At 46.7% G+C, this 16,772-nt stretch overlaps 1 protein-coding gene across 7 annotated transcripts in view; it reads right to left on the bottom strand.

The window, feature by feature from the left end:
- LOC147007858 (3'-5' RNA helicase YTHDC2-like) overlaps nt 1–16,772 on the bottom strand; it is a 91,489-nt gene continuing 74,717 nt past the window's right edge. For 6 of the 7 annotated variants that reach the window (XM_085866263.1, XM_085866266.1, XM_085866264.1 and 3 more), the window contains 4 exons: nt 14,212–14,661; nt 8,702–8,884; nt 8,206–8,305; nt 1–367 (listed from right to left, as the gene is read on the bottom strand). In XM_085866263.1, the coding sequence (XP_085722389.1) occupies nt 330–367; nt 8,206–8,305; nt 8,702–8,884; nt 14,212–14,661 (771 nt within the window). In that variant the 3' untranslated portion in view covers nt 1–329. Of the gene's footprint in view, nt 368–8,205; nt 8,306–8,701; nt 8,885–14,014; nt 14,126–14,211; nt 14,662–16,772 lie in introns of those variants that run through there. The other variant, XR_015053833.1, reaches the window with a different exon arrangement.

Here is a 16,772-nt window from a genome sequence, read left to right as displayed (position 1 = left end):
TGTGGTGTGCACGCTGTTTATTGAAAGAAAGACCATGGCACACACTCTTCATCGGGGAATGCGCAAGACACGGAGAACGTGGCACACACTCTTCAACAGAGAGAACGACGTGGCACACTTTATGACAGAGCGATGAATGTAAAACATACTCATTTACACAAACGTCACTGTGGAACACACTCTTTTACAGAAGAAAATAACAACAACAACAACAACAACAACTGTGGAAATCTGCTCCATAATCAAAGGAGAGCCCACCCCCCCCCCCAACCCCGACCCCACGTACGGATGAAAACAAATGAGCAGCAAACAGCAGCCACAGCATTCCTTCAAACGCTCCAGGGATCGTCGTTCAATCCAATACTTTCTGCAAAATAAAGACATTTTGTCAAAATTACTCAAATAATAACACAACGGCATGAAAACCGTCCGTCCTGAAGCGTCACTTAGCACGTCTGTACCGTCAGGTTGTAACATCAACGTTTAAACACGAACACCACAACTACATCTGCAAACGTAGGTTTGCCTTGTCGACAAACGTCGGTTTCCATGGTAACTGTACAATCGAACAGAAGAGGAACGATTTGCAGCGAATCACCAAGATGAGTGAAAGGGAATTAATCACAAGACGAACGAACCGGCGGGTCCGTCGAACACCTGACCCTGCACGACCTGGACAACAAGGACGTGCAGAAGGGTCCTGCAGTGAACTGTTGGTTCATGTTTCCGAGCACGATCTACATTTGCCACTCCGTGCTATTTTCTCTGAATCTCGATGTTCCCCAACGCGTACAGCGTGAGCGGCACATTCGATCGGTCGACATGGCCGAGAACGGCGGAATGTTTTGGCCGAGTAAAATAGTTTCAGGCAACTTAACCCGTGGGTTTTACGTTAAAAAAAAAAGTTCCAAAAATTCCAAGTGTGACCGAGACTCCGAAACCCGCACTTGGAATTTTTCGAACTTTTTAAAAAATAAAAATTCACTTTTTATTTTTTTTAACTCTGAAACTTTTTTTTTAACTCTTTCTAAACTTTTTCTTCACTTTAAAAAAAAACTTAATTTTTTTTACTTTTATAAACAAATTCGGATTTAAGAGTTTTTTTTCTGAAATCTGACTTTCTTGCGACTGAATAGTATTGAGATTGCAGAGTTTTCAGATTTTACAATGTGAAACATTATTTATTTATTTGTTTGTTTGCATACGAAGTCAAAGTTCGTGGACGAGTGAGAAGCCGATAACAATGAACACATCCGGATGCAACAGGACAAAAGGAACAGGAGAGAGAGAGAGAGAGAGAGAGAGAGAGAGAGAGAGAGAGAGAGAGAGAGAGAGAGAGGGGGAGAGAGAGAGAGAGAGAGAGAGAGAGAGAGAGAGAGAGAGAGAGAGAGAGAGAGAGAGAGAGAGAGAAGCACCAACAGCTGGGTTGAAGGACAAAATAGAGGGAGAGTTGGAGAAATCAGGGATGTGGGGAGGAATGAGGGGTAACAAAGGACACAAATGCTTTGTGAAGAGGTTGAACCATCACCATGCTTTGTTTCCCTCTCAAACATTTCCTGAAGAGTCATTTGATTCATGAAGTTCGGTTTCTCCTTCATTAGTTCATCTTGGGTGAGGTCATTATTTATTATTTCTTGAGAGATAAAACTCATCCTCTGTAAGAAGATCATGTGTGCTGTTGTCCAAGTTATATTCCCTGATCAATGGCCACCGACTTGTGTTTCTTCACTCTCACTGTCATTATTTTTTCTTCTTTGGGGTTAATAACCACGTCCACAATCTCTTCATCGTCACCTGGCAGACCACAGGTGCTTCACTGTCACGATTCATCTGCTCCACGATGTCCTCTTCATGCGAATCCTTGGCCATTGCAGTGTTCATACCCTTTTGGGAACGTATCGATCCTGCTACGTCAACCTTCTCACTCGAAAGTTTAATGTTTGTGTTTGAAAGTTTTTTTGAATATGTGCTGTGTCACTGAGTCATGCATGGGACCTCAATCTTAATCTTCCTTCCAGGGCTTCAAAACAGCGCTTCACCGCCATCTCAGATCATCCCCACATTTACTATCCATTCACTTTTCTACTCTCATGAATCCTCCCCAAGCCCACCTCTGTTTGTGTTTCCAGATTACTACACCCCCCATCCCCATACCCTTCCACTTGCTCTCTTCACCAGTGCTCATTGTACACCACTCATTCCCAATTCCATATCCAGGTGATGCATGACGTCATCGGCGGGCACCGAACGAAGGGAATACTGTTTTTACTCCGTTTGTTATCTTGCCAAAACGAAGTTTTGCAAGATATTGTTGTGGTTGAGGAAATTCACAAACCACCATTCAGGTCCCGTAGGTGAGATATCTCTGTAAGTACATGTGTAGTTAGCCCCAAACCCGTTGTTTAGAGGGAATAAGTGTGATTCGTTCGGGCTGCGACCCTTTGAGATAGCCGTTTTTCTGTTCTGTCTTTATTTTGAACCGGCCGCGTCTCAACCGCCATCACACGGCAGCCACCGGCCGCAACGCCGCTTCACGGCAGCAGCAGCGCCGGCAGCCATGACCTTTACCGTCACGGCTCGCTCCCGTAAACATCGCGTCGCCGCCATTCCAGGCGTCGCCATGGCCATCACCGCCGCGGTAAACCCTCCACCATCTTCACCTCTCCTCCTTCTGCCGCCATTCCCGCACCGCTTGTGGGCACCGAGCGTCGGGCTGTCCTGGCCTCGTGCGGGACGCGCGCTGAGCCGCGGGTGCAAGGGGCGGCCTTTCCGAGGGGGGGTCGGATCAGGAATGCTGCACGCCCACTTCCGATCCCTCCAATCATTAGGCGCGGGGCGATTTGGCCCCGCCTCCAGGCGCGTCGGAGTAGAATCGATATGTGCAGGTTCGAGGATCGGGGGAGGTTCACGCCCACTTTTCCTCCGTCCAATGGGCGAGCGTGGCTCCGCCCCCGAGCCCATCCTGATCCGGAAATTTGCATGTGGATTCTCCTGCCGTACTATAAAGCGCCGAGCGCGGGGCGAATTCAGTTAGTTTCTGTTTCGGGCTCGGGCGAGTTGGAGAGGTGTGGCGGCGGCGAAGTGTGGCAGCAGCAGTCAAGACGGGTCTGGAGGAGAGTCGGTCTGTCGGGGTTCGGAGTCTGTCGGGGAGCTGCAGAGAGGGGAAGCCGGGAACGCGGTCGAGGTCGCAGTGGAGTCGAGGAACGCGGTCGAGGTCGCAGTCGGGACCCAAGCAAGCCAGCTATCCTCTTTCCCCAGAGCATCAACAACCCCCCCCCTGTTTCCCCCCGCGCTGAGATAGTGCGAAAAGGGGGCCCCGTTCCCACCCCATTCCAAGCAGTGCCAACGAAACCCGTGGAGGAGCGCGGAGTCGGGGCACCGCCGCGACATTTGCGGCTTATCACAAGACGGGTAGGCTCTACCCGGTCTCGCGCCCCCAGGCCCGTCTGCCCCCTTGTCGTAGAGGGTGGCCCCTTTTTCTTTTGAGTATATGTGTTGTCGGCGCCGTCTGTAAAGTAAAACTGTGTAAGTGTTGCCGTGTGCTCGCGTAGTCGGTAGTATCTCTGCATTGTGTTTCTTTTGTTGCAGTTGCTTTTGGTGCATAATTGTTGTAATTGTATATGTGTGCTTTCCGTGTGCCGAGGAATAAATGTGAATCATGTTGAACTGTTTTTCCCGTTTCGCTTCGTCTTTTCTTCAATTGAATCTCCATCTTACTTCACGTTAAGGCTTGGTAGTGGGCTAAATACGCCCGATAATTAATCGGAACCGTCGAGGTTGACGATAACACCGCTCGGTTCTCCCGATAGTACGGAACGGGTCGCTTAAAGTGGCCCGTGTCCGAAGTCGACCTGCGGCGAGGTGCGATCGCCCGGTCTACCCTCCATGTGGGTACTTAGGTTGGTCGAATTTGGCGAACAACCCTATCCCACGCGGGGGGGCGATTGGCACGATCGTGGTGAGGCCGAAAGGCCCACCCGTGACTAGTTCCCGGCGTTAGTCCGAGAAGGTCACGACGGAATTGTCCGTCCGGTGGGCGACGTGCTGCGATTCGAGTTACGTGGCCGCTCGCACGCCGGCGGGCGCGAATCCGCAACAACATGTTAGTCAGCCTGTATGTTTTTTTTTTGTCTGTAATCACGTATAAAAAATTCTGCAGAGCACAGTTATCATCGGAAATTTTTGTAACTTCGCATATCAGAGGCCTATAGAGGTCCCTTTCAGTGCACAAAATTTTGAAGGTCAAGGTCAAAGTTAAAGGTCACTTTGTCGCAAATCAGGGGAGTCGACGAAACCCTTATTTTTTGAGTAATTTCAATCGAATCGTCTCCAAACTTTATGGGAATGTAGTATATGGTCTGGCGCTCAGCTGATTAGTTTTTGGTGGCGATTGGCCTTGACCTTCATGGTTAGCGCCTCAGGTCAAACATATTTGACCCCAAGGTCAAATTTTCAAGTTTTAGGAACCATATCGTGTCGTACCTCAAATTGAACACCTCGATGAGTGCTTTCTAGATATGTCAAGCTTGAGACATTATGACGCCATTTGGTGACGTTATGAGGCAAAAGCATATTTTTCATGGTGACTCTGTAGAACGATTCTCATCGGAATCTCTCGTAGGCAGATATTCCTCAAGGAGTCGCTCCTGGTGGATAGCAGCTCTGTTCACCTCAGTGTGACCTTAAAGAAGTCACACGTGGTCACCTTTTGGCAAGATATGGGTCACCCTGCGGGTGACATTGGTTTATTTGTTTGTTTGTCCGGGCGATATCTCAGCCATCCTTTGAGTTGGGAAGCTGAAACTTGGGGACAAAAGTGAAGATGTACTTTGGCAAAAACGTTATATTTTTTATTTTTTTATTAATCAATTAATTGATTAATTACTTTATTATTATCGATTTATTTATCCTTATTTATTTATTTCTCATCTGGACACGATCTCAGGCCCCTTTTGAGTGAGGAAACTGATCTTTGAATACAACAGTGACTGAGTGATTTGTCTATAAAGGGTATTTTTGATTTATTGACAAATCAATCAATTGATTAATTATTAATTTTTCAATTAATTACTTAATTTTCAAATAGTTACAGATTCGGATGAAACTGTGGTGGGTTTCATATACTATTAGCCAATTGATGAAGAAATTAATGATTTTACGATTATTTATTATTTATTTTAATTTTGCAATTCATCAATCAATTATTTTCTTTCTTGTTTGTTTGTCCGGGCGATATCTCGGCCATCCTTTGGGTTCGGAAGCTGAAATTTGGGCACAATAGTAAACAAGTACTTTGGCAAAATTGTAATTTTATGTTTTTTGATTAAACAATTAATTACTGAATTATTATGGATTTATGAATTACTTTTTTTTTCTCATCACGGCAACATCTCAGGCACCTTTTGAGCAAGGAAGCTGATATTTGGACACAACAGTGAACAAGCGATTTGGCTATAAATGGTGTTTTTGATTTATTGATGAATCTATGAATCGATTATTTAATTTTTTGAAATAATTATTTTTCAAAAAGTTACAGATTGGGATGAAACAGTGATGGTTCAGGGTATGCTTTTAGCCAATTGATTAAAGCATTAATTATTTTACAATTATTATTTATTTATTTTAATGACGCAATGAATCAATCAATTACTGAACATCGCTCCCTCCCAATTGCGTCTCCATGTGCTGCACGGCAGCATTGCGGTTGCGCTGAAGGCGTCATTTATTTATTTGACATGGGTGCGGTGTGCTTTGAATGTCCCTCGACTTGTTTGTTGGTTAATTTACCAGCAAATACAACCCGTCGCTTTGCTGAGGGTGGTGTGAAGGGGAGGGGTGGAGAAAGAGAAAGGGAGAGAGAGAGGAGGGAGGGGAGGCAGAGAGAAGGGAGGGAAGGGAGGAGCAGGGAGAGGAGGGAGGGGAAGCGAGGAGTGGGTGAATAAGGGGAAGCGAGGAAGGGGGGTGGAGGTTGCTCTTGACTGAGGGAGGGAGGGAGGGGTGCGAGAGAGAGAGACAGACAGAGGTGTGGGAGAACAGTGCTGCATGGCATTCGGAGGGGGGAGTGAGGAGGTGACAGACAGAGAGAGAATGTGGGGGGGGGGGAACAAGAGTGAGACGGGGAGGGGGCAGGGCTGTTGTCCTTCCGGCACAGCTCTACTTCGTTATCAACTTCTTTGTTCTGTGTTCCGACACAGTATCAGCTCCCGTGATCAACTTCGAACAGAAGTGGTCATTGGAGCACCTTGGCCTTACAATCAGCCAGGATCTCATTAAAGTTGTCATGTAATCCTCCAACTGGCCTCCATACAATGCCTTCAGGAAGTATTCACACCCCTTGACTTTTTCACATTTTGTTGTTACAGCCTGAATTTAAAATTGATTAAATTCAATTTTTTTTGTCACCGATCCACATACAATAAATACCCTGTCATGTCAAAGTGGAATTCTATTTTATTTTTTTGATGAAATTTTTACAAATCACTTAAAAATTAAAATGTCTTGAGTCAATAAGTATTCAAGCCCTTTGCTAAAACACTCCAAATTTAGCTCAGGTGCATCCAATTATCTTTGTTCATCGTTGAGACGTCTCCACCACTTGAATGGAGTCCACCTGTGGCCATTTCAATCGACTGGACATGACTTAGAAAGAAACACAGCTTTCTAGATGAGGTCCCAAAGTTGATATTGCATGTCAGGGCAGAAACTCTACCATGAAGTCCAAGGAACTGTCCGTAGAACTCTGAGATAGAATTGTGATTAGGTAGATCTGGAGGAGGGAATAAAACAATGTCTGGAATGTTGAAAGTTCCCAAGAGCACAGTGAGGTCCATCATCAGGAAAATGGAAAGCATGTGGAACCACCCAGAATCTCCAGAGAGCTGGTTGTCCGATCAAACTGCACAACCGGGCAAGAAGGGCCTTGGTCAGGGAGGTGACCAAGAACCCAATGACCACTCTGACAGAACTACAAAGTTCCTTGGTTGAAATGGGAGAACCTGCAGGAAGGACAACAGTGTCTGCAGCACTTCACAAATCTAGGCTTTATGGAAGAGTAGCGAGACGGAAGCCACTCCTGAGAAAAAGTCACGTGACAGCACGCCTGGAGTTTACAAAAAGGCACATGACAGACTCTGAGAGAATGAGGCATAGATTCTGTGGACTGATGAGACGAAAACTGAACTCTTTGGCCTGAATGCAAAGTGCTACGTCTGGCAGAAACCGAGCACAGCTCATCGCCCATTTAACACTAGCATTATCCTATGGGGATGCTTTTCTGCGGCAGGGACTGGGACACTTGTAAGGATCGAGGGAACAATGAATGGAGCCAAATGCAGGCAAATCCTTGAGGAGAACCTCCTTCAGAGTGCAAAAGCCCTGAGAATGAAGCGAAGATTGACGTTCCAATGGGACAATGCCCCCAAGCATACAGCCAAAGCAACACTGGAATGGCTTCAGAACAAGGACGTGAAAGTCCTTGAGTGGCCCAGCCAAAGCCCAGACTTGAATCCCATTGAGAACCTGTGGAAAGACTTGAAGATTGCTGTTCACCAACACTCCCCATTAAATTTGACAGAGCTTGAGAAAATCTGTAAGGAAGAATGGGAGAAAATCCCCAAATCCAGGTGTGCGAAGCTGATACAGACATCCCCAAGAAGACTCGAAGTCGTAATCGCTGCCGAAGGTGCTCTCACAAAGTGTTGACTCTCAGGGGGTTGAATACTTATGTAAATTAGACATGTCTGCATTTATTCTGCAGTAAATTTGTAAACATTTCGAAAAACATGTTTTCACTTTGCCATTATGGGATATTTGTGAAGATTGGTGGCAAATTTGTTTTTTTCAATTTAATCCATTTTAATTCAGGCTGAAACAACGAAATGTGAAAAAGTCAAGGGGTGTGAGTGATTACTTTCTGAAGGAGCTGTAAGTGCAGGGAGTCACCTTGAATATCTTCACAAAGCCAATCAAAGCCATTCCTCGGTCAGTGTCAAGCCTCGAATGGTGAACACGATGCCGCAGAACACAAAATATTCTCTTTACATCCTCGCGCTTCCTTCCTCTTCATCTTTCTCTCCCTCTTGCTTTTCAGGATTGACCCAATTTGGAGGCTTTGTTTCAGCAAGTGACTCCCAGAATGAAGAGGTCTGACAGTCGATAGAATGAAATAACTCACAGAACACAAATAAGACAGGTATAATAAATTACCGAGTTTTGTGTTGAGAGCAGGTATCGTTCCCTGGATTTCCAATTGTGCAGGCGAAGCCCACATCCTTAGGATCTGCTTCCCGACCTGCGGCTCAAATTCCTGTGAAGAACACGAATCACCGGAGCAGTTATCGGGTTTCCAGAGGTACTGTTCGTACAAGCGTGTTCACTTTTTACAATTCAGTTAAAACCCAAATACTTCGACTGCTGCCATCAGACGCACGTCCCAATCTGTAAGCTCCGAAGCAGCACCAGGACAGAATTTTTTTTTCCATGAAGCAGGTAATTATAAAAAGGTGTGTTCAGGCAGGTAACACCATACCCAAATTTGCATTACCCTAAGTTCCATCAGCTGGTTGATTTGTTTGGAGGTATAACATGATAAAGTTTACTAGATCAATATAACGACGAAGAAGAAATGCGTTCTGCAAGAGCAAACGCCATAAAAAAAACGATGTTTCAAGATATTTCCTCAATAATGTCCACAAGTGGTTACCGATCCATCTTGACACGTCTGCAGAGTCTTCTCCTCACTCCAGGAATCAGCACGGCATCGGATGAGGGAGAACGGGACATCCCCATATCCCTGCCACTGCACACGGAATATCCGACTCTGTCCTGCGGCATTCATTTCGACATGCTGCAGTGTCATGACGTCTGACAACATCACCGCGTAACCCTGATGAAAACGAGAGAAAAAAACTTCATCAAAAGAGGGTAATCTAACTAATATTTTCACCATTTTGACTCCAAATGAACACAAAATGTACCGTGAACCTCATCCGCACCAAAATAAATAAATAAATAAAGCATCAGCCAGGGAAACAAAATAGTGCTTGATCAAAGAAAATTATTGGAACAGTGGAGAGAGAGAGCACTGGGCACATCATTGAGGAAAACTGCACATACGGGACTGAGTGAGCTGTCTACTTGAATCCTTCCCAAACGATGAGCAGATTTATGCTCAAAAAGAGAGAAAAAAAACCCAGAAAAGTCACTTACATCCTGGAAAAATCATTTATACCTAGATAAATATAAATATCAAAATATGTGGAGCATGATGAGCACTCCACCGATCTCCAGTGGACATAAAGTCTTACACCAAAGCGTCACCTTCAATCGGGAGGCCTCAGGCCGGCGACTGTCAAACAGACAAAAGATTACATGATCAACATCAGTTAAACATCAAACGGAGCCGCCAATCCGGATTATGGGTGCACTGTATTTACCTGTTATGGAGGCACCTTATTTATACCAAAAAAACAATCATCAAAACATTTAAACAGCTTGGGACATGCACCTTGACCCCACGGCCAAAGCACACAGTCCAACAAGACTGTCCCGTTGACATACACACGCCCCTCAGCCCAAAGGCTGAAGCACATGGTAAAACGCACATCCTAATCTCAAAGGGAAAGAATGCATGGTCAACAATTGAACCCCCCCTCCCCCCAACAGAAGTGAGTCCCCATGATGTCAACGGCATGAAGTCCCAAATTTTCATCAGGACAGCATACCGACAAATATCGAAACAGTGATGACCATGTTCGTCGTTTATACATCAATCGTACCTCATTGCTGTAATGGCGAGCATCGGCAGGGGATTACGTCTCACACAGAAAAAAAAACGCATAATCTGCAAAGAACAACCAACCCTGTGCCACCCAGACGATTGTTCCTGCTAATGTAAACCAATGTAGATTTAAATTAATATTTTGTAATGTAAGCAAATCGCCAAAAACAGAAACAGCAAACTGAGTATGTAATTTCCGGAAAAAAAGAGGACCTGCTGTGGACTGTGACGTCATGGATGGCAAAAGCAGGTTATGAAGCACGGCGTTTCACTCAATGAATTTACATTTTCTGCACATTCCATAATCTTTTCTTCATTCAATGTAATCCTCCGAACAATTGAAAAAGTAAAGTTTAATGCTTTACTTTCATAAATACACGAAGTTATATAAATCGCTAATTTGTTAAAATTTTCGGATTTCACTCCAGATTTCGACACATTTTGTTCACCAGATCCGATTCTCAAATCCGACAAAATATTTCAATGATATACTTCAAGTCGTCCGTGAGAATGGATCGTGTTTCCAAATGGAGGCATGCTTGAATCGGCCGAACAAAATGGTGGCTGAAGACTCCAGAAACCACAGAGGGCTAACCAAGATGTCGTCAAGATGGCGTGCCACCATCTTGGTTAGGCTTATTTTGTTTTTTTTGTGATGAACACCCCCTAAATTATCATCAAAAGGGGTGTTTTAACGAACCCAAACACCCCATTTTAACTCTTGCACTCCCTGGGAGTTTTCTTAGTATGTATGCAAGGTTTCAGGCTGCTGGGTTTTATACTTTTGGAGTTATGGGCGAGACACACTGACACACACACATTACCTTTTATTGGTATGTGTGTGTGTGTGTGTGTGTGTGTGTATATATATATATACATACACACATACCGTGGAACAATGACATTCGTTTATTCGACATGAGTGGATCCCATGTGTTCGAAGTCCAGAAAATGTGACCCGCCTCTCCATTGGTGACACTGTGCTTCCATATATTGGAGCATTTTTTGTTTTTATTATTATTATTTTTACACTTAAGGACTGGTCTCCTGTTTCCACCACCACTAATATTAATTCAGTCTTGGAATTCATCCATAGAAACGTGCTTTCTCTTATGCACAGACTGATCCCATCTCGTCTTCAATTGTCTGACCCATTCCTCCCTCTCTTGGTTCTCTGAATACTGTGGTGAGGCTGTTGCTTTAAAACAGCTTGCATTTCTCTCCTGGAAGGCAAATCCGACTGAAGGCAACATCAGATGATCCCACAAAGACCAAAACAAGTGTGTGACTACTCTCAGGAGAGCCAGAAAACATGTGTCCAATCTCAAGAATCTTAGGTTCCTGAGTTCGAGCCCCGTTGGCCACTGAACGTTGCAGGATTGTGTCATGTCGGCTTCGTCCTCAGTAAGGCGAAGCGAGCACCGTGGCCTGAACACACCATCTCAAGACTGGAGCTTTGTGAGGCAGTGTTAGCAGTAGAGATTAGAGAGCTGATCGTCGATGAAATAGACACCAAGCGTGACACGGTCAAATTCTACACCGATAGCAAGGTCGTGTAAGGCTACATGTACAACAAAACGAGGTTTTCTGTGAATGTCAACAACTCGGTGACATGCATCAGGAGGTCTATATGACCAGAATAGTGGCACTATGTGCTCACAGATCACAATTCAGTGGATCATGGCACAAGGTCGATGCTCGCTGCTCTCCTGATGCACGTGTGTGTGTGTGTGTGTGTGTGTGTGTGTGTGTGTGTGTGTGTGTGTGTGTGTGTGTGTGTGTGTGTGTGTGTGTGTGTGTGTGTCGAACAGGACCAGACTTCCTCTCACGCCTTGACGATAGGCAATCTGGGCACGCAGACTCCTTTGAACTCCTGGACAATGGGTCTGATCTTGAGATCCGTTCCCAGGTGACACCTCTTATCACCGATGTACCTGACAACCAGCTTGGTTCACATCGGTTTGAGCGCTTCTCCAACTGGAAGCCGCTCATACAAGCCACAGCGTGCCTCATTCGCATCGCTCGCTCCTCCAGCCAAACATCTGACAATATCGCCTGGTGTTGGCTTAGTGGTTAGGTTGGCTGGCTTTGGATCCGAGGGTCCTGAGGTCGAGCCCCGTTGGCTGCTGAATTAGCACCAGGTGGGGTCGACTCAGCCTGTCATCATTCCGAGGTCGGTGAAATGGGTGTCAGTCAATATACTTGTAGAGGGGAACAGCATCAGCGACAGCATCTCTGTACTCATCCTTCCCAATTGGACCCAATTGCTCCTGAATTGTCTTTGGCACCTGAAAAGGTGGAAATGTTTCTGGCAACACTCGACTCTGACTGTTACTGGACCGGACAGAATCAGACCACGTGTCCTAAAAACCTGCCTTGCTGCTCTTGCACTTCCTCTCTCTGCCCCTTTCACCTTATCATTTACCACAGGTCATCTTCCATCTGCTTGGAAATTAGCCAACATCACAAGATTACATAAAAAGGTAAAAAAAAACGGATCCCCTTCACGACAGACCATTTAGTTGACTTCCAATCATCAGCGAGGGCATGGAATCCATCACGAAATCCTTCCTTTTCACCAACAACCTCATCTCAGATCAATTTGGATTCAGACATGATCACTCACTCTACCTTGGACGTGCTGCTTCTACTCGCATAACAATGGATGGAGGCCCTCAATATCAGACGTGAGATCAGGGCCGTCTCTCCGGACATATCTCGAGCTTTTGATGCAGTCTGGCATCCTGCCTTGCTCTACAAACTGTCTGCCTCTGGAATCCAAGGCCAACCCCTCTCGGATTCCTGACTTCCTCCGATCTCGTAGACAACGAGTGGCTCCAAACAGAACCCTTTCATCCCCTCTCCCTGTCAAAGCTGGAGTACAACAAGGCAGTGCTCTCGGTCCCATCTTATTCCAAATCTTCATCAAGGATTTCACTGACTCTGAAAAAAATCCTCTTTTTCTCTTTGCTGATGACTCAACTCTCTGCCGTGACATCTCTCATCCTTCTGATGAGAAGCAGTCTCTTCCCTCTCCTCAGACCTTGACAAAATCGCAAACCGCTCAAACACTTGGAATATGTCTTTTAATCCTGAGAAATATATATATATCTATCTATCTATCTCTCTCTCTCTCTCTCTCTCTCTCTCTCTCTCTCTCTCTCTCTCCCTCTCTCTCTCTCTCTTTTTCTCTCTCTCTCTCTCTCTCTCTCTCTCTCTCTCTCTCTCTCTCTCTCTCTCTCTCTCTTTTTCTCTCTCTCCGAAAGAACCGTACCGCAAATCCTCCCATCTACTTTCTCCCTGCACCATGCTGTTGGTGTTTCCCGTTTCCCATTTCTCCTGCTGTTCCCTTTGTTCTGTTGTGTCCTAATTAGTTGTGTGCCATCGCCCTTCCACAAAAACACAGACCTTGTGTTAAAATAAGAGATAATAAACCCATCCCCCTTTTCCCATTGAACCAATGCATTCGCGAATTCGACATTCACGGTGTTTTTCAGGAACGAGTCCCCGCGAATGTCGGGGTCTCAGTGTATTGCGAACCGTGGTGCATGCCCGTGCGTTTTTCTGTCTCCCGCTTGTGGCGGCCCCTTCCATCGCTGCGTTTTTAAAAGTTGCTGATTAGTTATTTCGCATTTTCATTTCACTTTTCTTGATGCGATATAGTCAGTCACTTCACTATCCCTTCCAGTAATCTTCAAAATCAACATGAACATCCGGATTGAAGTGGATTTAATACAGATCTTCACGGACGAACACACAATTTAAAATAAATATATTTTGTCTTCTTTTTGGACAAATCCAACCTCTGCCGCACGATGTTTCACCAACATTTTGTGGTGGGCGGTAGAAGGAGCTCAGAACTTTGGCTCCGAGTTAACACAATTAACCTGCTTTAAAGTCCATGAAATCATTGAAATCGATCGATAAACTGAAACTTTTCCGGTCACTCAGGATGGGTACTTTCACTCGCCTTTCATAATTTGGATTGCCTTCAGCAACCATAAATTCCAAGTGATCGCAAAACCACGTGCAAGAGAAAGATCACAACACTTTCTCAACACGGAAATACCAATCCCCATTTGAGGCTCAATTAATGGTTATTAGTGGGGGGGGGAGAAAAACGTTCACGATCTCAGAATGACGATCCATTTCAAGCCAGCGAGCACCGAATTCGAAAAAAAGAAGAAAAAGAAAAAAGAAAAAGGTAAGAAGTCCACCCACGTGCATCATCATTACCTGGAGTTTTCAGGAGCATGCCCGTGAGAACATTTATACATCAAAGTATTTTCATATTGTCGAGGCTCATGAAAAAGCAAAACGATCCTCAGCTCTTCCTACCCGGTGCCGCTGCAGTGTGAAGTACAAAAAAAGGCTTTAACGGTAAATGAGGTGAAATCGGGGAAGGATAATTGTCAGACAAGATCACAGACTACCTGGAAATTCCCTGAGCCTTGGATGGTGAAGATCAGGAAGACATGAGACGCCTGTCTGAAAGCCTTGCTGAGTTGGTGTTCAATAGAAGCCGACGTCGACCAGATGCCTTTTAGCTTCGAAAGCTCCAGGAATTTGTGATTCCAACATTTCATCAAGAAATAGCGTGGAGTCCCTGGCATCTGGGCGAGGCCGAGTGGTGCTTGAAGTTTTGAAGAAGATGATGAAGGCAGCACCGTATCAGGGGCAATGCACATCCTGGAGCTTTGCTGACTGTTTGTAGTCGTGGTAGTTGTATTCGAGGCGAGGCTATCAATTCCTGGAACAGCCGACGGTAACTTCTGGCTCAGGGAGGGCTTGCACGTATCACGTGTTGGAGCAGGATTGGTGTCTGTCGGTTTGGATTTCAAAGTTGGAGGAACAGCTGCAGATTGGGGATATCTTGCAGATTCCTATACGAACACAAGCGTTCAGGCACACAATTTTAAACAAACGGATGTTTCAACCTGAGAATAACAATAAGAGTGAATCTTCTCACAAAATAATGGATGACAGAAAAATAAAGGCAGGCACGGTTCACTTCAGACAGTACATCAAAACAACGGTTATAGACACAGTTTATGACGACAATACTTTGGGGAGACAAGAGGACAGCAATATGAAGCCTTGAAGTTAGAAGAGCGATCCCAAAAGTACAGCACAAGAGACGGAAGGGATTATATTTTATTGTAATGAGGGATGGTTAAGAGAATGTATTTTAGGGATGGAAGGGAAGGGAAAGCGAGAGAGTGGATTATCACGTGGACAGTAGAGGAAGCCAATGCGTCTCACTGGAGATCACAAGAATAAGTAACGGAAAAAGTGGAGTCATGATCGACACGACTGAGATAAAGGACACAAATGTGGTGTATTGGCATAGAGCGTTGTGGGGGCATGGAGGAGTTGTGATAGTAGTCACGTGCCTGCAATGGATATAGCTGTTCGCGCCCGCTGGAGGCTCGCAGTAGTGTACATCCGGGAACGCAATAAACAGAGTTACGACAACCCTCACGACTCTCCGTGTCTCACTGCTTCCCCAGACATTACATTGGCGACGAGGGTGTTTCGGATCGACGCGTGCAGAGTGCCTGTTTTCCTCGTCATTGACTTTGAGTCGTTGCCGGGACAATTGGATTGTCAGGCGCACAGTGGCCGGGAGAATCAGCGCAGCTCGCACGGTACGACTTCGATCACCTGGCGAGGAGCCCAGGGGAGCCCACCCCAGAACTCGCATCGCGAGTTTCGCCGAGCAGGTGAGACGTCTCGCCGTCGCCTGCAGATTCACGTCGAGTGAACGGCAGGCCAGGGTCGAAGATCGTTTTATTTCTGGTTTGCAAGAGTCGGAAATAGTTTCTGCAATTCCACGGCTAAAGGACGAGGACATTACATTCAACTCAGAAACGGCGTCGGCCATCGAGCAGACTCTGACAGATGTCCGAGCCCTCGCTGGCCAGAGCATGACAGGTGATCCGGAGGTCCGCGCGATATACCAGGCGCCCACAACCGCATGCACAGTCTTCGGTGCGGGCTGTGGCCAGGCGTTGCAACGCGGCCAGTCAGACGGCGATCTGAACACTCAGGGACATCTGCAGCCGGTACGAGGCAACCCCAGCGACACGGGGTGAGACCTGCGACCAGGACGAGGTGTTGTGCATGGCGTACGCTTTTACGTCCCGGGTCGAGACCAGCAGCCTGTGCGAGGTTTTGTGGATGGAACGCCGATCGTGTTTCAAGTTGATACCGGGGCCGCGGTGTCGATCATGGGCGAACAGACCGCTCGTGAACTCCGCGGTCTTCACCTGGTCAGGGCGACCCTCTCGCTGTGCACGTACACCGACGAAGCGATTACGCCACTTGCTATGGCAGACGTCTCGGTGACCTACCAAGGTCAAAGCGCCCTGCTCTTGCTGTTTGTGGTACGAGGAGAGGGGTCGGCGCTTTGGGCCGAGACTGGCTGACTCGCCTCAGGCTAGACTGGACGGCGCCAGTCATTCAACTTGGACGTCCCGTGCCGAGCCGATTAGAGTCGGTGGGAGGAGGTTCCTCTTTCGGAGTTCGTACCTCCAGGTGCGCCTGTGTCTCCTTCGGGCCCCATACCTCCGTTTGGGCGCGGGCCTCCCTCGAGACCTGAGGGCGAGGTCCCGGTGGCAGGGGCCGCGGCGATACAACATTGGTGTCCGTTCATTGCTTCCTGCAACTACGATATACGGTTCCGGAGCAACGGGGAGCATGCCAGCTGCGACGGGCTCTCGCGCTTGCGTTACGCAGAGGGTCCACCTTCGTCTGGATCAACCAACCGGGTTGATGTGTTGGCACTGGGCCAGGTCCAGGATGGGCCGGTCACTGCCAAGCAGGTCGCGGTGGAGTCGGCTCATGATACAATGCACGCCCGTGTCGTTCAGGCGATTTCAACGGGGGATTGGAGCGAACCGGTCGCATTCAAGAAGTTCGCGGAACGCGACCATCGACGGCGTCCTCTTCGACGTTCAGATGAGGACCTGCACGCAAGTTGCCTCAACGTCGT

Source organism: Eptatretus burgeri, chromosome 24, assembly GCF_056783735.1.
Source record: "Eptatretus burgeri isolate ZD-2024b chromosome 24, Ebu_testis_v1, whole genome shotgun sequence".
Lineage (NCBI taxonomy): Eukaryota > Metazoa > Chordata > Myxini > Myxiniformes > Myxinidae > Eptatretus > Eptatretus burgeri.
This window is presented reverse-complemented; position numbering and strand designations above follow the sequence as displayed.